At 52.9% G+C, this 22,864-nt stretch overlaps 1 protein-coding gene across 1 annotated transcript in view; it reads right to left on the bottom strand.

The window, feature by feature from the left end:
• The window catches only part of LOC310923242 (androgen receptor-like), a gene marked incomplete at its 5' end in the record, with an annotated part of 38,766 nt that extends 16,109 nt beyond the window's left edge, over nt 1-22,657 (bottom strand). The window contains 2 exons of the mRNA XM_083884439.1: nt 4,502-4,653; nt 21,771-22,657. Of these exons, the coding sequence (XP_083740565.1) occupies nt 4,502-4,653; nt 21,771-22,657 (1,039 nt within the window). The remainder of the gene's footprint in view (nt 1-4,501; nt 4,654-21,770) is intronic.
• Nucleotides 22,658-22,864: the final 207 nt, after the last annotated feature.

Here is a 22,864-nt window from a genome sequence, read left to right as displayed (position 1 = left end):
CCATCACCCAGCCTGTCCTTCCCCCAGGACACTGGCAAGGCACCGACCCATAGATCACTGCCCAGCTGAGGACCTGAGGACACTACAGATGTCACCCAAAGAAGCCCCACCTCCTCCCCTGCCAACAGGTCTTGTTTGACAAGTGCACAGGTGAGGAGGGAAGTCACACCCAGCACCCTCTGCTTCCCCAGACCAGCACAGGCACCCCAAGAGAGCATCTTGGCAGCAGCCCCCACCATGAACACACTGTAGTGCCCATGTCCCCTCTGCCAGGAATGTCCCCTCCACCTTGGGCCCCTCCTGGGCCACCCAGCACCAGGCAGAAAGTTGCTTCCCCCTCCAAGCCCTCTCACTCATGTCCTAGAAGCACAGCACACACTGGGAGCCAAGGGGAAGAACTTCTCTCCAGTTCTAAAACAATGATTTATGGAGGTGAGTTGCTCAGTCCAGAGGAATCATCTAACTAATGGTCTGTTGCCACATGATCTGTTGTACCCAGACTAACTTTCTCCTCCAGACAACAAAGTAATCTGTGCAAACATCTGGAGCAAGATATGTGACTGTAAATGTGAAAAACCAATAAACTGTTTTTTTTGGAAAGAAATTGGAAGAGAGAGATCCTTGTATTTTAGGGAATAAACTGAATTTTAACAGCTGTGGGATAAGGCCAAGCTTTCTGTGAAAGCAACTCCCCCAGGTCTCATGTAACCATGGACGCTCCAGAGCTCCCCTGGAAAGCCTCTGGTCCTTGGGGCTGTCACCAGCAGGGCCATGCCCAGAGCTGAGCCCTGAGGGGGTTTGGTGCTGGCACCCTTCCCTTGTGATGCTCCTATTAATAACTCATGAGGGCTCAGCCACAAGGCCTCCAGGAGCCAGCACTGAGCCACTGCTGATGAACAACCTTTGCAAAGTCGTTTTCTGCATAGTCCTCTGTATTTACCAGATGGCTACAGTGAGCACAGGGAAAGCACCCAGAGCTTTCCCTGTGCTCTAGTCGTCCCATCTTTTACTCTCCCCAGGGCTTTTTAAGGCAATAACACCCAAACAGTCACAAGAAACCCACCACTGAATCTTCTCAGAATTGAACAGAGTCAATTTCTTTGCATGTCACATCAGCCTGGCAAGGAGGAGAAAGCTTTTTATAACATGGCAAGGATCTTTGCAAACATTCACTTTAACTTGGTGTCATCTTGAAATCTGGCAAGAAACTGTTGAGTTGGCCCAGAGACATTTCTCTGGTGTAAGGCTAATCCTCAGCAGGTCAGAACATAGAACACTAATCCATATGGAGAATGATGGAGGCACTCAGAGCAGCCTGCACAGCAGCCTGGCTGGGTGCCTGCTAGGAATATTGCCAAATACTGTGTTATTTTTTTCATTTAGCTCTCTGCTATTTAAAGGCAGCCCCATCAGGAACACAGCCCAAAGCATCCCAGTCGTACACTGCCAGGAATGCTGCATGGAGGCAGCTCTGGGCTGGCTAAAGTGGCCACCAGATCTCAGAAACCTCAGAGGGTCAAGGAAGCTCTGCTTCTCTCCAGGGGTATATTCAGAGACACAGTGATCCCCCTCCTGGATGGAATGGGACAGCAGGAACCTCTGGGCTGCTAACTGACACAGGAGCTGCCTTGTCTGAAGCATTTTTCTGTTTAAGGGACAATGGTGGCATCACAAAGACTGAACTCCCAGCCCAGCCCAGCCACACTCACCACAGAGGTGTCCTGCTTATTTGTGTGGGGAAAAACAACATCTGTGCTGAGCTGGATTTTTGGTCATCAAATGAGGAGAGGGAGCCCTCCTTTGTGGGCAGCAGAGGAGCAGCAGCCCTGGTTACAGGGCAGCCACACAGCCCTCTGGACTCTCCCTGCTGGGACCCTGGGGCAGGTGACTGCAAGGGAGAGCACAATGCTGGGCTTGGTCACAAAAGGAGGGTGGTGACCCTGCAGGCCAGGTGATCCCCACTGGCGTGGGGAATCTGCAGGGTGTGCTTCAGTGCTGGCCTGGACACAGCCTGGACATCTTGAAAGAGCCCGTGAATCATGAGAGCTGGCAAAATCAGAGCAGGATAACATTCCTTTATTTTCTATTAACTCTTCCAACTCTTTCTGGAAAAAGCGGTCAAACCTGAACTTGTGAAACCCCTCAAATCTTCAAATATTTCATCAAAGCAGGGATGACCTGCTCCTGCCCATAAACCCCTCAGTGTGTCCAAAAGGAAGAATAATCAGTGTCACAACTTTTTTTTTTAAAATCTTTTTCCTTTCTCACCCTAGAAGCCATTGCGTGTCTATAAAACCTCCATAAATATCCCTGAATCTCTGCCAGATAAGTTCACTATTATCTCGGAAGAATATAATAAAAAAGAAATTATGTTCCTAGCTATTTCCCTCTCCTCCAAGATACTATTTGTGCTGCTCCAGTCATAGCCCTCTGCTGCTCCCTCCACTGCAGGCTGTGGCTTGACACCAGCACCAGGAAGGTAACAGGTTTCTTTTCTCATGGGGAAGCATTTTGATCTACTGCTGTAAAGTCTCCAAGGGCAACTTAAGGTTTTCTGAGAGGCATTTTATGGACTTTAAAACATGAGAACGCACTGAAATATCAGCTTTGAATAATGCTGCTCGGCTTTAAGAGGGAAGAGATATGTCTGGAAACTCACCAAAAGTTAAAACAGAAATCATCACCTGCCATCCCTGCATTCAGTACCTATAAAGGAGCACAATTTATTGTCACTTCCCCAAAATAAAGACTTACCCATGTACCCTCAGGGTAGCGTAAGATGAAACCTCACAATTTGGCAGCCTTCCCTGCTCTTGCCTGCATACACATACAGCTCCTCAGGAAAGGCAAAGGGCTGCTGCCCAGTCCCAACATGACCAAATTCTCCCAACCCTCTGCCACGCTGCGAGGCTGAAGAACCAGGAGACAAAAATGCCATTTAAATTCACAATCAGGAGAGGAAACAACTCCACAGCTGAGCAGCCCAGGCTGCCACTCTGCCTGTGGGCACCTCCGGCCCCTGTCACCCCCAGGACAGAGCCCACCCTGGTGCCAGGGGGGAGCACAGCTCCCACACCCACCCCAGACACAGGCGTTCATTCCAGTGGCAGTTCATCTGACTGACAGCCAAGACTCCACTTACTATAAATCAACAATAACTTGCTGACTTAAACAAGCATCTGTTATTTACTTTGGCTGCACAAGCCAACCCACTTGGCTTGACACAGAGATGGTGTGCAGCAGAGACAGATCTGCAAATTATTGACTTGGGAGAAATATGCAAAATTTGTTAACTGTTATATGACTGCCCTTTTTGGCAACAGGACACTGATGTCCCCTGTGGCATAGCCTCTATTCTTCCCTGAACCAGCACTGGCAACCTGGCTCCTGGCACAGAAGAAGGAAGGAAACACAACTCCAATAAGAGGCAGGATAATGATAATTGATCTAATTGATGCAGAAGCAGCATTCTGACAACAGCAAGTGAGCACCCCTAGCCTGGGACCTCTGCTCATATAAAGGAAGTAGGGAAAGGTCATGGTGAGACAGAAGCTCTGTCCCCATCCCTGCTGCCAGCCCTCTCCCAAGGACACCACAGCCTGTGACCCAGCTGCCAGCAGCCTGCCCACATAAATTGTGTTAGCACCAAGGGAAAATGACAGCTTGTGTTGGTTCATCTTCCCTGACAGCAGGCCTGAGGAGTGACTGCAGGTGTGTTACATTGCAGGACAGTTCATGTTCCACAACAGAGACTCTCCCTGCTGCAAGACTCTGAACTGCAGGTAGAAATCCGACATTGCTGAGACACAGCCTAAGGAAACACCTGGGCTAGGTGCTCTTCTGCATGTTCATTGCTTAGGAAAGATGGTACAAAGACCTCGCTGTTGAGAGGGAACATTTGGGCTCACACTTATCCCTGGAGAGCCTGACACTATGGAGCTGGACATGAAGGAGAAGTTGCTTTCACACTGGCTGGGGAGAAGGATCATGGGCCCCAAAGTCAGAGCATAGCTCCTGATGGACAGAGGGTTATGCTGGTTTGTGGGCAGCCACAGAAGTGACCCTTTGGAAGAGAGGAAAAGCCTCTCCTGAACAGGCAGTTGTGCATCTGAGACTGCAGGTGGGCTGATGGGAGCTTAAAGCACTCTGGAGAGTGAAGAAGAGAAACAGGAACTGACTGCTCCAGGAACTCACCAGGTCACTAAGATAATAATGGAATCACAAAAACATTTGGGCTGGAAGGGACCTTAAAGACATCTTGGTCCACACCCCTGCCACAGCAGACACACCTTTTAAGAGAAGAGTTTGCTCAATGCCACTGAAACACTTGTATTTTGGCAAGCTGGTTTGGCTACTTTATGAGAGCAATCTGTAAAATGAAATTACAAAAGCAGGAGACAAAAATCCAGGATAAACTAATTTTTCTCCTATCCTGGTTTAAGAGATCTTAGAATGCCACCACAGTGGGGCAATGATCTTCCCTCTTCTCTGCCCCCATTACCTTCAGCTGCCCGTTTGAAGAACACTTTGCAGCTCCCACAGGTAAGGGCTCCGTAATGGCACCCGGACGCTTCGTCCCCACAGATCAGACAGGTCTTCTGAGGTGGGAAGTAATAGTCAATGGGCAGGACATGCTCACGGCCAGCCTCCAACCTGCAGCATAAAACAGAGAGAGCAGGAGAAGGGTCAACAAATGTGGTCAGGACAAGCTGTGGGGAGCACGGTCGTGGCAAACTCAGAACTGCAGGGATGGATCAGCCAAGCGCTGAGCAGGGAGAGGGCGAGCAACAACTGAGCCAAGCCTGGCCCTGACCATGCAGAGACTGTGCTGGGTGCTCCTCCTGACACTGCCCACGGCGTGCAGTGTGTGACAAAGTGTGACAAAGTACACTGACAGTGACAGCATAGCCAAGGGAGAAAAGGTGACTGAGAGTGGCTGTCGCAGTGCTCATGCAATTTTGGCTTCAATCATGAAGCTCGTGCACCAAACAAGGCAGAGCATGGAACTGCCAACCACTTGATGCCACGTTAACCACAATGCCAAGGTGTCCTCAGTGCATGACTCCCCTTCTTCAACACCTCACCATTCCACACACCCAGATTCTGCTCTCTCAGCTGGTACCGTCCCCTCCCCAGCCTGATCAGATCTGTTTGATCAGATCCATGGAGAAACTGCTTTTCCAGAGGGCATGGCAGGAGGACAGGGGCTTATCTAAATAAGGAGCCAACATGTCCAGGCAGTTTGGGAAGCATCAGCACATTGAGTTAACTATCAGAACTCATTTTTCTGCAACCACTGGATGAGGCAATTAGCTTTTAACAGTCTGCAAGTCTCCACAACTTTTGGGTAAAATAAGATCCCCTTTCATTTTTGGCATTGTTTGTTGCTTGCAAGTGAGCAACCAGGTTGCCACAACAGTGAGTGTGACAAAGATGGGACTTCTTGAAAAAATCTTTATACCCAGAAAAACCCACTGTCCTCACCTTTCCCTGACCTGGGAGCTGTGCAGACCCCACCTCAGTTTCAGGTCAGCAACTGGAGCAGCAATTTCATCCTCAATTCTTACAGCAAAAACCTTTTGAGTGATTTCTCATCTCTTTAACAGGAGCAATCAGTGACTCATCTGTAGATGCAGCTCAACCACCCTTCCCCAACCATCTCCATTTCCAAGGCTTTTCTTGAATTTCTGATAAAATGGAGGAGATACAGTTGGCTGCACCGCGCCTGCCATAGTCAAGTCCTGTTGCAGTCAACATGTTCCTTTCTTGGCTTACGTGGATCCCACCTGTCCTGGTGTGATCCCATCACCCATCTCAGAGTACTCCCAAATCCCCCCATCCCATGTGCTACAGAGCCCTGGCACTGTGTGAGAGGGGCTGCTGGAGAGCAGACCCTGCTGAGGAATACCAGCAGCACACAGAAGAGCCTAACTAAAAGTGTCTTATTTATCCAGTGTGTTTCAAATTCACACATAACAGTCTTTCTGCTAATGACCCAACACCTCTTTTCTGCTCTTTGTGCAGTCAGAAATCCAACAGTGCTCATTTCCCTGTTTTCATAAGGCTTCCACTCTGTCTCCCCCACGCTCAGCTCTGTGTGTGCCGTGAGCAGCAGGGCCTCTCACAGCAGGTGTCGTGACAACAGGCACAGGACTCCCAGAGGACCCCGGGTTGTTTTTGAGAATTAATTATCTGAAACTGCAAAGCAGGTTTGCAACTGAGTGGCTTCTGAAACAGCTTTTAAAGAGCTCTTCATGTATGCGAAGAGTTGTGTGAGTACAGAAACACCTTCCAGCAGGTGCGCATCCAAATTACTCCATACACGTGCCCCTGCCAGGGACAGGGCTGGGCAGGGCTCCCCACACACTCCTCCCTGCTCAGCCACCCCTGTCCCCACTGCCACCAGTGTTTGGAGAATGGAGGACACCAGCTGGCATGGAAGGTGATTCCTGGCCGTGGGACAGGCTCCTCCTGGGGTAAGGCTTGGCAGGGTGTGCACAGCCCCAGCACCCCAAGGGGCAGGAGGTGGTGTTCAGGCAGGTGGGAAGCAGCTCTGCCACAGGTCCTGCAGCACCAGTGTGGTTCCCTGCCAGCAGCCACTGCTCAGAGCTGAAGCATCTCACCAGGAATGCCCTTGACTTTAAAACAATGCCAATTTGCCTTTTCTCTTCCCCCCCCCCCCCCCCCGCCCCCTATTTTTAGAGATGGAATTGCAAGAAAAACACAGTGTAAAAATGTTCTAGCAACTCTGAATGAGACATGCAAATGGTTCCTTTAAAGATCCATTTTTCCAGTTTCCAAGGGACATTTACAGGGTGTTCTCAGAACGTGCAGGTAATACACAACACTGGCAAAAGAGCCAGAGAGGTGCCTGGAGAAGTTGTAGGGCCAGCAGAGCTCTGGGCAGAGCCCCAGGTGCCACGTGCCCCAAGGTGCACAGCAGTGCCACAGTCCCCCCTTCAGGGAGGACACGAGGGGTGGCTCAGCACCCAGCTCACCACCAGCAGCTACAAAACTCTCCTCTGGGTGGAAGCTTTTATTCTGTGGGACTGTTCTGGCCCACAGGGCTGCAGCAGTGCTCAGGGCAGACCAAAACAAGCCCTGGGTGCTGCAGGGGGCTCACAGTTGGTGCAGTGTGTGGCAGTGTTGGCCCTGCTGCAGGGAGGGAGCCCAAGGCAGGGTGATAGCACGCCAGGGCAGACACAACTGGGACACAGTGACAGGCCTTCCTTGAAGGCCAAGGTCATGGCTGTCACCAAGGAGCCTGGTGGCTTTCAGGGGCAAGGAAAAAACAACCTCAGTATCTCTTCTACAGCCCCAGGGCGAGTTTTGCTCTTGCTTCAGAAGGGTTCTGTAAGGAAATTTAAGAAGGATTTTCTAAGCTCCCCTCACAAGCAAATATGTTGGGGGAATAGGAACTATCATTTTGCAATGGAGCATTTGTTTGTCATTAGTTAAATATCACCAAATAGCCACATTTCACAACACCCCGCGAAAGCCAAGAGTAAGCACTGTAAAAGAAGAGCCAACCACTTCTCCTCATCCACAAAGGAAGTCTCCATCTCAGCAACAGCCAGCACAGGCTGCTTGAAAGGAGCCCAGGGTACAACTACCCATGACTTCCCACCCCTTAGCCAGACCAGGACAAAATGATGGCAGCTCCCACACACCCCCAGCTCATCCCACACAGAATGTGACCCCAGAGCAGAGTGCCCTGGTCCCATAGTCACTGAGGAAAGGGAGCTTGCACCTTCACTGGGCTGTGTCCAAAGCCTGCACATCTGTGATGCTCAGGAGAGTGCTGAGACCAGAACCGAGCCAGCACTCACACATGAACTTAGGTGACACAGAACCCTACCCAGCCATTTCACGTACTGTCATTTATGGGACACTCTGATGTTATCAGGGGGATCCTCTGCCTTTAAAACAGCATCACCTGTGCATGACATCCTCTAATGCAATATTAAATTTAACTGGCTTCCCCTCAGTGCAGCTGTGGGGCTCCTGCCTGGATGAAGTTCTGTGACTCCCATCAAGGGGCCAGACCCTTTGCTCAGCAAAGGGCATGACTGCTCCCTTTTGGCACATCCTCGTGTCTCCTTGCACTGTCATTTGGCTGCTGCTGGCTCCAGCCAGAGCTGAGCCAAGCCTGTGCTCACAGCCACCACATCACACTCACCCAGATAACAAAGCCTGCACAGAAACTTTAGAGCGTTCATCTGTTAAAATGCTTTGAGACATTTAATCTATAAACATGAAGCTTTGTACACTGAATTCATATCCTTTCTGCTAAATAGCCTTGAGTATGTTTCCAGTCTGCCCATGCCTTGTTTTTGTGCGTGATGGCAGCAGAGGCACGATAGGATCTGAGAGCAGAGCATGAGCCCCAGGCCTGGTAAATGCACATAGGAACTGGATCCTCACCAGATTTAAATAAATATCAGCAGATGACAGTGGGTTTTCCCAGCATCCCAGTAGTGCAGGCTGGCAGGAGGAGCGCACCTAAGAGAAATCAAATGTCTTCCCACCAGCAACTCTCAGAAGCAGGCTTGGCTCTCCAGCCCTGGCACTGCCTCTCAGCCCCAGGGGCACAAATAGCTTTCACAGGCACAGCTGCACAAATCCCTTCTCAAATCTCCACATTAAACTCTGGGTTTTTGTTTTCAAACACTCTGTTTACTTATTTTAACAGTTTAGTTTTCACACAGCATGTTCCCAGTGCAGCTGAAGCCTCCCCTACTCCCAGCCCTTGGCTCTTTTCTCTCCTGCACTCCTCTGTGGTGCATGGAGGCTGCTCCAGGCCTGGAGCTGCATGGAGCCAGCCACTGTTTGTCCCTGCACTCAGGAGACAGCCCCAACCTGCCACCTGACTGCCTGAGGCACAATGGGACAGGTGGCAGAGCCATGGCATAACCCAGCCTGCTCATTTAATGGCCTCTCACCTCCCCATCATCCATAACGAGGAGGCAGAAAATGAGCTTTAAAAAGTGAAAGGTGGCAGGTTTGCTAACCTGGGATGCAAAGCCTGGGCTAAGTTACCCTGCAGCTTTTGCACCTCACCGGTGGCCACAGCGAGGGCTGCTGCCCACATTTGGTACAGCTGACACCAGAACTTCTGCCTCAAAGCCTGATTTGAGGGAGAAGCCTGAAATTGAGGGAGCAGCTTAAATAAATCAGCTCAGGGAAGATGGAACACTTGATCCCCCAGATGGAGCAAGTACCTACAAAAAGAGATGGCACAACAGCATTGCAAGGTCACTTCAGATGGGAACTCACCTGGTTACAAAGCACAGAGGGGACAAAAAAAGCAAACAAGGAGCAGCAAGGCTGCAGGCAGGCTGCAGCCCTGAGGAGCACTCCCGAGGCCATCAGAGCCCTACACTGTATTCTCCTGGTGACTGCAGAGTCACCTGGAGTCACCAAGGACAGGACCTTGGCATCCTTGTTGCACAGAGAAACCCTACTTATTTCCCAAGGAAACACTCTGTCCTCACTGATATTTATGCAGTTAGTTTAAGCCACACCATAATCTTCCATTTTCAAATCCATCTCCTCAGCTCACAAAAAGAAAATGTGCCTGTAAAGAAAATCACAAATAATGAGACACTTGATATATATGTATTTCATGCTCCAAGAGACAGTGCCATGATGCCAGATGTGAGCACAGGCTTACAGCTCCCAGGAAAGCATCCAAGGTGCAGACTTGTGGTCCCACATACCAACATCGTCACCTGCAGGAGAACATTTACCTTTCCCTCTTCCAAAATCAAGTGCAGCGATGCTTACGAAATACTCTGGAAGAGGGGATGAGAGTTCTTTGGTGGCTTTTCTCACAGCTGGTGTGCCAGGTGGATCTCCAGAGGAACAGAACACTGGGCCAGTGTCCAGCCATGGGAGCACCTCAGGTGAACCGGCCACATGGCCCCCAAGGCCACCATGGTCCCCCAGCACCCCCAGCCTAACCCCGGCGTCTGGTATAGGGCTACCAAGAAAAACCCAGGGTAGAACAATTCCAGTCAGTGTCACATGGAACTCCAAATGTATGTGGAATTTAACTTGGCAACAAGGATCGAATCGTGCTGGTGGCCAGAGGTCAGTGGTCGGCTCCCAGCTGGGCTGCTGAAGGATGCTAGGATTCATTCCCAGACTCAGATATTTAAAACACAAAATATTTTCCCCTCTTCCTTTGGCAGTGGACTGATTGCTAAGGAAACCATTGCTGCAAATTCTGCATTTTTATTTCTCCACTGGAGGAAGCACAAGGCAAAACCAGTCAGCAACAAGGGCGGGACCCGGCATGGAAACACGAGGAGACCACAAATGCCACGGATCTGGCACCTGGCTGAGGAGGCACATGGCCCGAGCCAGCACCCTCCCCCTGGCACAGCACGGGGCTGTGGGGATGGACAGGGATGGGAGCAAGAAGCAGAACCTCCCATCTCAGTGTGCAGCCCCCCTCCTGTCCTGCTGGCACTGGGGGGAGCCAAGGATCACTGCAGTGGCACTGCAGCACTGGTCCCACAACTTACCAGCAGAACTGAGTTATTTTTATGCACCAAGACCAAATCTTTGCAGAGACACAACTGCAGGGCCATAAAAATCTTTTGCCTTATTATGTCTGGGAGTGGATACCAGCTCCATCTGCAGCATTTCCCTTCAGCTCTGTTGGCAAAGCACTGGGTTTCCAGAGGAGACTTCACGACTTGTGCAATAGTATCATCTTCCCGCGTCCTCCAAGCGGATCGTGCTGTGAGTCATCCCCGACATAAACACACTAATTATAATGAAGGTTTCACATATTTAGTGCCAGGTCTCCCTGCCACTCTTAGCCCCAGTCTTAGCAGAACAGGCAACACAGAAGTAAATTCCCCAGCAACCCACAGCCATTGGCTGACACCAGGAGCACCTCGTGTTCCTGGCATGCCCACAGCCCACAGCTGCCCACATGTGGCAGCTGCATGTGGATTGGGGCAGGATCAGGGCAGGACTTGAACAGAACAGCGTAGGACTGGCTCCTCAGCAAGGCTTGGATGGTGGGGATGGATGGTGGGAATGGATGGATAGATGGATGGATGGATGGATGGATGGATGGATGGATGGATGGATGGATGGATGGATGGATGGATGGATGGGCAGCTGCACCAGTACCAATCCCAGTGGCACACACCTGCAACCCAGGGTATCTCAGACAAGCATGGACTGGGAAACAGTGCTTTGATGCCAGTTTGCACTTTTAGTGACATATGGCAGGGACAGCCAGACCTGTTGTTTTGGGGGCTGAGAGCATTCCCAGGAAAACACAGACAGCAGAGCCCTGCAACCAGCTGACTCCAGGGACCTGTGGGCATGGGTGGTCCTGCTGTTATCACAGATCCAAGCTGGAGTTTTGACTGGCCCTGCTGGACAGCAATGTCTAGAGAGATCTGTGGCACACCGGGGATCAAAGCCCTTCTCACCACTCCTTGGCCGTGCTCTTCCAAGTAGGCAAGGAATGAAAGCAGCAGGAATAATTTTCTTTCAAGCCCGCCTGCAAACCAAAACACAGATGCCACATCTAATTTTAGGCCTCCCAGCCTTGAGAGTGTTCTCCCAAGTCTCTCTGAGTGAGCAGTGAGATAGTCATCTCAGGACACGCCGCAGCCGCAGTGGCTGTGCACCCGCCTTGACCCCAGCTCTGAAATGATAACAGGGCAGAGGCATAGCAGGAGGGCACAGCATGGCCAGGAGTTAACAGATCCCTGCTGCTCCCAGGGGATCCTGCAGGACACACTGAGCCTCCTCCACTAACTGCAGTCGTGTGCAGAGGGATAGACCCTGCTAACCCCAGGCTGCCACCTTCTCCCTGCTGGACACAACAACTGCTTCAGCTCAGGCCATAATCCAAGGGCTTAAGCACCCACTTGGCAAAAGAGAGGGTGAACTGATTAAGAAGAGAACAGCTGCCCCCTGGCAACCTTAGCTCCCATCTCAGCTAGCTCTGCCAAACTCTCAGCCCAGCTCCAGGGGGATGTTCTGTCCTGCAGGCTTCCCAGCACTGTGCTCTGCTCCCTCTTCAAACCACCCCCAATATAACCCAGAATCAAGGACCCGGCAATTTGGCACAGGCTGTGCTGTAAACAAGAAAAGTGAAAAAGTCCCTGTGCTACTATTGTTTTCCTAACCATTTAAAGATGCTCCAGGGGACTGGGGAGCAGACTGGGAAGTAATAGATTTCTATGTAAGGGGAAGATCCTATTATCCAGGAAAAGACTTTTTGACCACAGGGAACACGTGAAAACAAAGCCAATTACAGAGAGCCAGAAAAACGAAATCCATGTGAACAGGCTGAGTTCATCGGGACGATGTCACATGTTCTGGAGCACAGGAACATGCACAGGGACAAAGCCCAGGCCAGCCCACGGGGGTTACAGCCCACGCCAGACCCATGGCTCCAGACACGTGTCCTCCAGCCCTGCCCTGCCAACAGAGCTGGCACTGCCAGACAGCAGGAGAGGGAGTGGGGGTGAGTTGGGAGGCTGGTTCTCAGTGTCTGAGCAGGGAGAAGGAGCAATGCTGATCCCACACCGAGCCCTGTGCTGCCAGCAGAGGCTCAGGGAGCTGCAGCCACCTCTCCCTGCTGCGGGCAGCTCACAGCACAATGTTCACCCTCCAGGGACATGTCTGCAAAGGGAACACTGCAGGCCCCAGGGAGAGGGGTGGGGAAGCTCCTCATAAAGAAGAGAACACACACATAATCCGTATGTGGTGCTCGTGGGAAGATGATGAACATCCACAAATGTGCACAGGCACGCACACGATTCAAGAGACACAGTAAATCATCCGAGCTCTCTCTGCAAGTGGATTTCATTTTCCAGTCAACGCGCCTCATTGCTTCCCAGATGAAAGCTATCAACCCAATCAGCACAAAAATTCCTTCCCTGTATTTCCCTTTCAAGAGGAAAGTGGAGCTGCCGAGATATCCCGTCCCAGCCCTCCCAACAGCAGGTCGGGAGATGTGCGGATGCTGCTCTGCGATTGGCGCGAGGGGGAGGAGGCAGGAGCCTTCACGAGGAAATTTGTGATACAGAAACTTGTGCCTGGGCTCTGTTCTCAGCACACAGGCCAAGGTCAAAGTGGTTTTTTCTCCCATTTCTAACCAGCAAAGAAGCAAACGCAGCTAAAATGTGTAACAGCGGCCAAAATGCTGAGGGCTGGTAAAAACACCAGAGAAAGAAGTGTCGTGTCGTGTCATTTTGGGAGAGACAAGAAGCCCCCTCCATCCACCACCAGGCAGAGAGAGAACAAGGGGAAGGAAGCAAACTCCAGGGTTTTCCCACCTCATCCCAGGGACTGAACACATCCTCTGTAAAATGTATTCTGGAGATCTGCAGCCTCCCCTCTGGCATTTGTAGGGATGGATCCTGCTGGCAGCAATTCCAGAAGAATTCAGCAGGATGTGGGTCTGGAAGGTGGGGACACTGCTGTAAAACAGAAAGATTTGCCCTGACTTTCTTACCAAAGCCACTGACTACAGCCAGCCCATGTCTAGTCCCTGCTGGAGCATATTGGTCCAGAAGGAGAGGTGACCCACCAGAACACACCACCCATCCTCAGATAACAAAGTCTTAGGAGCAACATGGTCTAGTGGGAGGTGTCCCTGCACACAGAGGGGAGTGGAATGGGCTTTAATGCCCCTTCAAAAACAAACATTCCCTGAGTCTATGACCATGCTTCCCAGGCTCCAGCAAAGCTGGATCAGGCAGCCAGCACCCCCAGCAGCGCCTGTCACAGACACCTGGCTACGGACATGAAAGGTAAATCCTTATGACTGCTGCCATGCCCAGTGCATGAGAGGTTGCTGGGACTCTGCACGGAGCTCTCAAACAGCTCTGCTGCTTTGCACAGCCCAAGCAGGGCTCTGCCAGCCCAGGCATACCCCAAATGTGTCCCAGGAACAGGAAAGACACACCAAAATGGTAAATGTGCCCGTGCCTGGCTGCTTGCCCTGGCTAAGGCTGCCCACAGTGCTCCTTCCCCACACCAAGGGTGTCCCAGTTAGCACTGTCAGTGTCCCAGTACTGGTGGCTCTGCACTGACTCTCCCATCCTGATTTAAGCCATCTCTTTTGCCTCTGGAGTTGTCTGGGAAGTGACAGCTGTCTTGCCCGTCATGAGGTGCTCAGCATGGTCCAACCAGCCCAGCTGCCAGCAGCCCCATGTGCCAGGCAACACTATAAACTGGCCCCCTCTGCAGAAATAGAGGCTCATCCCAGGAATTGTTTTTTACTTATTAGGATGGACTCCCTTGTCCTTTGGATGGCACAGGGAAGCCACCAGGACACCTGTGGAAAGCACGGGTGTAATCCACCCCTGTGGACACCCGAGCTGCCTGGGGCCGGGTGGCCTGAGAAAAGGGCAGAAGCTATAAATACCTGGAGAACTGGCTTATACTTTTAAGATTATTTCTATTATTGCAAATCACTTAATCTGTGAGGTCTGTGTCCCTACAAACCAATTCCACCACTTCTGAGAACGTGTCAGCACCTGACTTTGTTCTCACTATTTGCAGAGGCGTCCCCGGGCTGGGGCTGGGGAGCTCCGAGCCAGAGCACAGCGGGTGACCTTGCTCTTTCTGGCCCCTGTTCAGACTGCACTAACCGAGGAGCAAGCAGCACCCTGAGAGCAGCTGAGCCAAGCTGACCCGAGGCAAACCGAGCAAACCCAGCCTGCTCTGTGCAGGTCCCCATGGAGCAGCAGCTCCTGCGATGCTGCACTCCCGTAACCCCTCTCCTGCAAACACTGTCCCGGGGGCTAGCCAGGGACACTGGGGCCACCAGAGGTGAACGGACTAATGGATGGGGTGCCAAGTCCAGCACGCTGCTGCAGGACGGTCCCCAGCACCAGGCACAAAGTCAGCACAGCCCCGCACGACCCCAGCGCTGAGCCAGGGCTGAGGCCACTCACACACCAAAGAGCTGCTGTCAAACCTAAGCCCCTGCCTGCAGGAAAAGGACAATTCCTTTTTCCACAGTGGCCTGGAGGCTGAATGAATAGCTGCTCACAAGTGCTTCAGCAGTAAAGTCCTACTACCGGGAGTGTTTTTATTACTGTTAGAGAATACTTTGAATCTCACTTAAGCTGGCAAGAAGAATCAGGGTTGCAATGGCTAGATTTAAAGCAGAAAAAAGCACTGCCCACTGCAGGCACCTGGCAGCGGGTGAGCTGGACTCCCCCCACAAGGAGGTCTCTCCAGGGAGGCTTGTCCCTCCCTGTGCCCCTCACCCAGAGCAGGCAGGGGGGATTAAGTGTGGTTGGGCACAGATGGGCAGCACAGACAGATCAGGGAAGGCAGGCAGCAGTGGCAACAGCGAGAGAATATGGATGGAGAACCTCCGTCACAAGTCTTTGCCATGACAACTGGGCCAGTTCCTTTTCATTTCAATGAGCTCCCTCATACCACTATTACTGTTAACAAACAGGGCTGGCTCTGGTCCCCACAGTGTGCAGCAAACGTCGATACCAGGGCCACCAGCCGCTGCCTAGGCCACCACTGGGCATGCCTGCAGTGCCATCCACTAAGGGCTGATGTGACCATATCTGCCTCTTAATTGTTTACCAGGCATAAACGCTCTGCTACAAAAGGAGATGGGCCATCTGCCTCCTGTGCATGCTGTTTGCTGGAGGAAAAGAAAGAGCTGGCAAGGATCCAGTACCTCCCCCAGGAAGCATTGCCATTGCTGTTTTCCTATGGACATGGTGTAGAGCTGGGCTCATCCAAGGTGAGAGCAGATCACTCTGGTCAATGCTCACCTTTTACCCAATGGTGACCCCAAGAGGAGGTGCCTGTGGCCCCTGTGCCACATCACTGCATGCATGTGGTGGCACCAAACCACCCTCCCCAGCCACCCCCATGATGGCTTTGTGGCACTTGCTTTGCATCAGTCTGAGGTGCAGATGTGCCTTTTGCAGAAAATCTTCCAACAAGAAAATTAACTTGCATGAAGTAATGAAGCTGAGGAGCTGTGCAAGGAGGAATCTTCACTTTTCCTATATATTTCCAATGTTCCAGAGCCACCCACAGCTGCACAGATCTCTGGGATCCACCACGGCAGCTCTCAGAAACAAACAGTTTTTACTAGAAGTCATAGAAAGTCTCCCACTGAATAGTTTTCTTTCAGTAAACACTCATTTGATAAATCTTAAATGTTCCACAGGAGGATAACATAAATACAATTTCTTTATTTTGTAACTTTAATCTACAATCACTAGCAGAAAGTATCCACTGCAAACACCAACCCAGCAGCCTCCAGTGAGTGTTCCAAGTCTAGACAGCAACTGGCAATGGAGAACTGGCAAACTGGGACAGACACCTTCAAACAAGCAATTTATAAAACATGAGTGAAGGTCGGTGCCAAGAGTGGAATTCATGGGAATGACAGAAAAACACAAAGCACTGAGCTACTGCTCTCCACTACAAATTGTTCTTAACCCCGAGAATCTGTTTTCATGACACCAAAACACGACTATGAGATTTTCAATATTTTATGGAATTTTGCGATTTCAGCAACACATGGCAGTGTTTCCAGCTTTCCCCCCAGCTCAGGAGCTGCAAGCTCCCCTCTGCAGGGCACAGACTGACTTCTGAGCTGCTCCAGTTTCCACAGTGCCTGTTCCTCCCATCCTGCCCATCCGCAACCTGCTCCCATTGGGACCCGGGGGTGACCCCTGGCACGGACACAGAGCGGGCTCTTGTCCCTGCTGGAGCCCAGCACGGCCTTGGAGGGTCCTGGTGTGGGAGTGTGGGGAGCTGGCATCGTCCCTTAGATGCCGCCCTCATTCGCTGCCTCGCTACAGTGTTTCTGCTTTCATTCTTCCCGCGACTGTCCCACGCCTTTCTCGCTCTGAGAAAGGGGACAGAGGCAGCGACTTCCAGGAACTGCGGGCTCCATGCCACGGAGATCCCAACTCCAACACCCACTGATGTCCATCCCCTACCTGTGTCCATGGTAGGGATCTTGTCCCGGGGAAAAAACCCATCTCTGCAGTGGGAATCCTGACCCGGGAGTCACCCCTGTCCCCTGGGCTACAAAACACGCTCTATCTCTTGTTCCCAATCAATATTTTGATGCGCTCTTCTGTCCTCAGAAGCAGCACTAAAGGACTTTGTTAACTGGCTCTCAGTGTGGAATGAAGTTCTCCTAGGAGGAAAACCAGCGGTTATGCCAGACTGACTGCAGGGTGTGGTGCAAAGCACAGCTCATCTGTGCAATGCATAAATACCAGGGAATCTGTAAACAGTGGGAAGAATGTAAAAGCTGCATAAGCAGGAGAAGAGCTGCCATGAGCAGATCCTGTGCAGCTTCCAGCCCTGAAGCCTTGGGAAAACACACAAAATACCTGTGTGACTCCAACCCAGCAACACTCTTAAAGCTTTTTGTGGTTTGTTTTTTTGGCAAAGTTTTCTGATTTCTCAGCTGCTGTTTCCAATACCAAGTGCCACATAAAGCCTGTCCTTCCACTGCAACCAGCACTTGAGAGGAACCAGGGTGGAATACTCACTGCTGATACCAAGTATAAGACTGTGGAACCAGCTTCCAGAGGGTTCAAGAGCTCAAAAATTCAAGACATTTCGAAAATAGGATGGAAAAGCCTAGATGAGGATGGGGCAAAGTCTGCCTTTGAGCAGCGAAGAGTCAAAGAGACACTGTGTACACTCAGAGCAGCTGCATAGGTCCCACATGAACACCCTACATGTCTGCCCTCCACAGCCCCAACCCCTGAGAGGTGACCGATCTCCTTCCTCTTCCCAGCAGTAAGGGACAGCTGGAGCACAGGAGAGCAGGGAACAGAGGGAGGGACCAGCAGAGGAGGCAGGGGAAAAGGAGGAGACCATTTAATGAGATTTGACATATGCTCAGGAGTGAGGAAAAGGAGCCAACAGTGCCATGCTCCAGCACCTGCTTGGCTGCTCCCCCAGTCCTGAGGGGTTCTCCTTGGGGAGAATAGCTCCACCATCCCTGCAGCTCCAGTTACCTGGCCTCAGCATATCATTTCACAACCTCAGCTCCAGCCATGACAGACATCCACCCTGGCACAGCCTGCTACCATGCCAGCTCACATTCAACCAAGCCCTGAGTTCTCTAATCCAGCTCCAGCTGGATTATCATAGTCGCCCTGTATCTCTGAGCAAGGAAAGAGTGAGAGGTGTTGAGGAAGACATTTATTTATCTTTTCTCCATTTATCAGGAACTGTCAACAAGCTTTAGCACATCCCTAACCACCAGAGGCCACCAGAGGCTCCCCATCCATGTGTCTATAGGGGCTGAAGGGACTGGCTGCCCACATGACATTCTTCCATGGTCCTCTTGTCTTCAAAGAAATATTTACATCCTCTGCCGATTGCCAGAGCAGAAAGGTCACACTGGCAACAGCAGACAGGAGAGTCAGCCCTTTCCCAAAGGCTTTGGAGTTCTGCCAGTGCAATGCTGGGGGTCCCCAGAGCCTTCCTGGAACTGGAATACCAGAGCAGCTGCTGGTGGGCACAGAGTGGGAGTGAGGGCAGCCCTGAGAACAGCCTCCTGCCTCATTCCATCTCTCGGTGTAACAGCTGCCCTTCACCCCATCATCTCTTTGTCAGTCTTATCTCCTCCCTCCATAGGAAGGAATTACCACAGGTTTTATCTGTAAGCCTATCACAATTACAGAGCTGAACCGATCACAGAGCCGTCGAGCCAGGTGAAGAATGAACACGTGGCGCTGGCCCAAACCGGCCACAGCCAGACTAGGGGAGGGAACCAAACGCAGATGTAACCAGCAAACACTGGGATTCCGACCAGTATCAGCATCAGGTAACTGCAGTGATAGCAAATAGCCACTTAAAAACGTCTGAAGCTACACGGGCAGCAGATTTTCCTGAGCAAAAAGCCCCTTAAATCCTTTTCTCTCCTTTGATTCCATTGATCCAGCAACAGCTCCTTCTCTGATTCCATTTCATTCTAAACCAGAGGCCACTGCCTCCAATCTGCCGCTGTAATTTTTCTTCTGACGGCAGAACCTTGGCTTTGTTCTGACAATGCTCCATCTTGCTCCTGAAACAGGTTATTTAGTCACCTCAAATACTGCTGGTAGTAATGATGCAACAACCAGAGCACAAAAATAAACAGCTCCCAGTCCACAGAGTAACAAAACCTCAGATTAATTTGATAATTACATGTAAGCATGACTGGTGCAGTCGGGGACGTTGTACCAAAAGCTTTAAATTAAACCAAATTTTGTTAATAGCCACAGTGTTTCTGAGATGTGCCAGCACCTCTTAACCCTGACACTCCCCCAAATATTAAAAACTGCTCATGATTTAGTGTTGTATGAAGGGTGTTTGACTCAAAAAATACCTACTCATAGCTGGTCCCCACTGCAGCAGGGTAGAAATGGGGCTTGGGAGAACTTCATCTGTGAGGGAAGAGCCATGATCCTGCTGATGGACAGAAGGACCATTCAGAGAGGAAAGTAAGGAGGAGCAGCACACCCTGAAATGCTCCTTATTCTCCAAAGCCTCTGTGTGCCTCTGCTCCCAGCAGCACCCCAAGGGACATGGCTCTGAGGTGCCCACTGTCCCTAGCTTGTAAAGCCCCAGAAGTGTCTCTCACTGCCCCTCACAGAACACTGAGGCTGCATCCTCTGAGGCTACAAGGGGAAAGCTTCATGTGCAAGGTCAAGTAGGGCAGATCAGACCTAGCACCAGACAGCACAGGGTGTGCAGGTCCAAATGCCAATCATCCTTCCATCAGGGAATTTCACTACAGAGCCTCACAGCTCCCACGAACCTTTCTTCCCAGAGACACTGCTGCCTGGAATGCTGATACATGATCCACATCCCGGGAGCAGCTGAGGCTGTTCCTGTGCTGGCACCCACGGATCCAGGAGAAAACGCAAAGCTGCAGGAATGGGCCAGAAGCACGCTGTAAAGCTAGTGGAGACTCTGCTAGGATGAAATGTAAACCTGGCAGCAATTAACACATGTGGCTTGAGCCAGACCACGGCGAGTGTTCCACTTGTTTGAAAATGACATCTGAACACGGAGAAACTACGTCACTCCATTACACCTTTGTAGCAGCCAGGGTTGTGCTGTACAAGCCTTGGAGTTCAAAGGACAAGACACTGGTGTTGTAAAGGTTACTGTGCCAGCTCCAACCCTGTTGATCTCACAGAAATCTGTTAGGGGAAGCAGGTACAGCACACTCAACAGAGCTGCAAGGAAGAAGAGTATACAGCACTTCCCACAGGAACGAGGGAGATGTCGTTTACCTCTAGGGCAAGACCCTGGCAAAATGTACCTGCTGCTGCCTAGTCCAGCCTACAAGACTGGCTGGAGACCTCCGTGGGACCCCACACCTGCTCTCCTCAGCATGACATTCCCTGTCTGTGTGGGGTCCCACTGCACAGGCTCCACAGGCAGAACGGCCACACAGAACAAACCTGCACCACCATCACCAGCATCCGAATGCTGAACTTTCCCAACCGGATTCCTCCCTGCCTCCTCGGTGCTGATTCCAGCAGAGATTTATCCAGACTCCAGAGGCACACCCGGAGCTTGCACAGCTCCTGCCACGTACGAAGCTAACAGCTGGATGATGCTCACAGCTGCACTCTTTCTGACCTGTCATTACTTTCATTCTTTCTTCTTTCGCCAAGCCCTTGACATCTCTGTACAATCCCCCAGTAAATCACTGTGTGGATGGAAATCGCTCCAGCACCCACATGAAGCTGTGAGCATTTAAAACAGAACCATGCCCGGAGGCAGTGCACTTGCTTGGTGCTAATTTGGAGGTAAAATCTAATTGTTCGTTTCAGTCTTTGCTCCCAGCATCCCAAGCATCATGGGGTGAGTGGAAACAGGACTCCCAGGATGCAAACCCCAGATGAGGTCTCACATACTCCTGGATGGGGCTGCCTCTCAGCCAGCAGAAAATCCCTTGGTCAGCCCTTTCTCCCTCCCATTTCCATCAGCTCGGCCACATTTCGCTGTGCTGACAGGTGAGCATGCAGGTGCCCACTGCTTTAAATGCTGTACAGTATTTTACAGAAATGGCTCATCTCCTTTTTTTGAGGTTAATCCACCAGGAAAAAACTATTCTTGATTGAATCCTACTTCTCAAAAAAAAAAAAAAAAATCTCCTCTCCCCTGGCTCATTTCCCAAAACCTGTTCTAGCTCTACTTTATAACGCATTTTCTACCTGTACTTAAAGCAGCCCCGAAGCACAGGTGATGTTTCTCTGCCAGCACATTCGGGGTTTCCTGCTCTGCACGGCGTATTCCCGGCAGGCAGTTCTCGGCGAGACAAGCCGCTGAGGAGGAAGATTTTAACTCGATGTCAAGATCGGTCCCTGCTTCGGGGCACGGAGTACCGATCTCGCCCGCTCCCCTCGGCCGGGAGCAGCGGGATAAGAGATGCGTGAGGAAACGAGATAGACACAACGACCTCACAACACAGGACGGCGGGGACACCGGGCGCGCACCGCGGCATTCCCGGCAGGATCTCGCCTAGTCGGTCCCAAATGACAGCATCCCGGCAGAAGGGGAGGTTCGGCAGCGGAGAGGTGCACCAAAAGCGGGAACTGCCAGGACACAACGGGGCTGGACCCGCGGTGAGCGCGGGGCACCTGCGGCAGGGAGGCTGGGGCAGCGCGGGATGCCGGTGGGATGCGGGATGCGGGCACAGGATGCCGGTACTGGCGGGAGGAGGGATGCAGGGTGCCTATGCCGGTGCGCTGCCGCGGGACGCGGGTACTCACCGGAGGTCGCCGTAAGCGCCGGCGTAGCCCTCGACCCAGGGCTCCATCTCGCTCTTGATGCCGGGGGCGGGGGCGCCGAACGGTGCCCGGCCGGGCGGGTACCAGGCGTCGGCGGAGCAGTCGGCGGGCCCGGCGGGCGGCTCGGGGCACGGCCCGTAGAGCTGCCCCTCCTCGGCGAAGAAGGTGGGCCAGGGGGGCGCGGGGCCCGGCGGGACCAGCTCGGGCCCGAAGCGACACGGGCCGCCCCAGCCGCCGCCCGGGGCCGGTCCCGCCGCGCTCTCCAGCTTGACGCGGCCGAAGCCGCGGGGCAGCCCGGGCCCGGCGGGCGGCTCTGCGGCCAGGGCGGCCTCGAAGGCGGGCGAGGGGTCGCGGGCGGGCGGGCGCGGGGCGCGGGCGGGCCCGGCGAACATGCAGTCCTCGCGGGGCAGCGGCTCGGCCGGAGCCTCCAGCGCCTCCAGCGCCAGCCCCATGGAGGCGGACACGGCGCGGCACAGCTGCCGGGCGCTGTCGCCCAGCGCCTCCTCCTTGTCCGCCGGCTCGGTCTCGGGCGGCGGCAGCAGCGGCATCGCGCCCGCCTCGCCCAGCAGCTCCCTCAGCTCCCCGGCGCAGGGGAAGGACGAGCCCATGGCCGGGCCGGCGGCGCGGGGCTCGGGGGGCGGCAGGCAGCCCGGCGGGGGCGGCAGGCAGGCGGGGGGCTCCGGCGGCGGCCGGGGGCTGGGCGGGCAGGGCGCGCTCGGCGGCGGCGGCGGCGGCTGCCCGGAGCCCGGCTCCTCTCGCGGCGGCTGGAAAGCGTCGCAGACGCTCTGGAAGAAGCTCTGAAAAGCCCCGCGGAAGGTCCTGCCCGCCGGCCGCGGGTAGACGCGACCGACCCCCAGCTGCACCTCCATGCTGGCCGAGCGCGGGGCAGCGATCGCGGCGGAGACGGAGCGAGGAGAGGAGAGGAGAGGAGAGGAGAGGAGAGGAGAGGAGAGGGCGGAGAGCCTTTGGCAGCGCTCCCGGCCCGACCCCCCGGGCCGCCTACCCGCCCATGGCAGTGACGGCCGGGCAGGCAGCTCGGCGAGCGCAACAGGCGGCGAAAGTTGCCGGCGGGGCCG

The sequence above is a fragment of the Zosterops lateralis genome, assembly GCF_965231275.1.
Source record: "Zosterops lateralis genome assembly, chromosome: Z".
NCBI lineage: Eukaryota > Metazoa > Chordata > Aves > Passeriformes > Zosteropidae > Zosterops > Zosterops lateralis.
The sequence above is the reverse complement of the archived record's forward strand: the minus strand, read 5'-3'. Positions and strand labels throughout refer to the sequence as shown.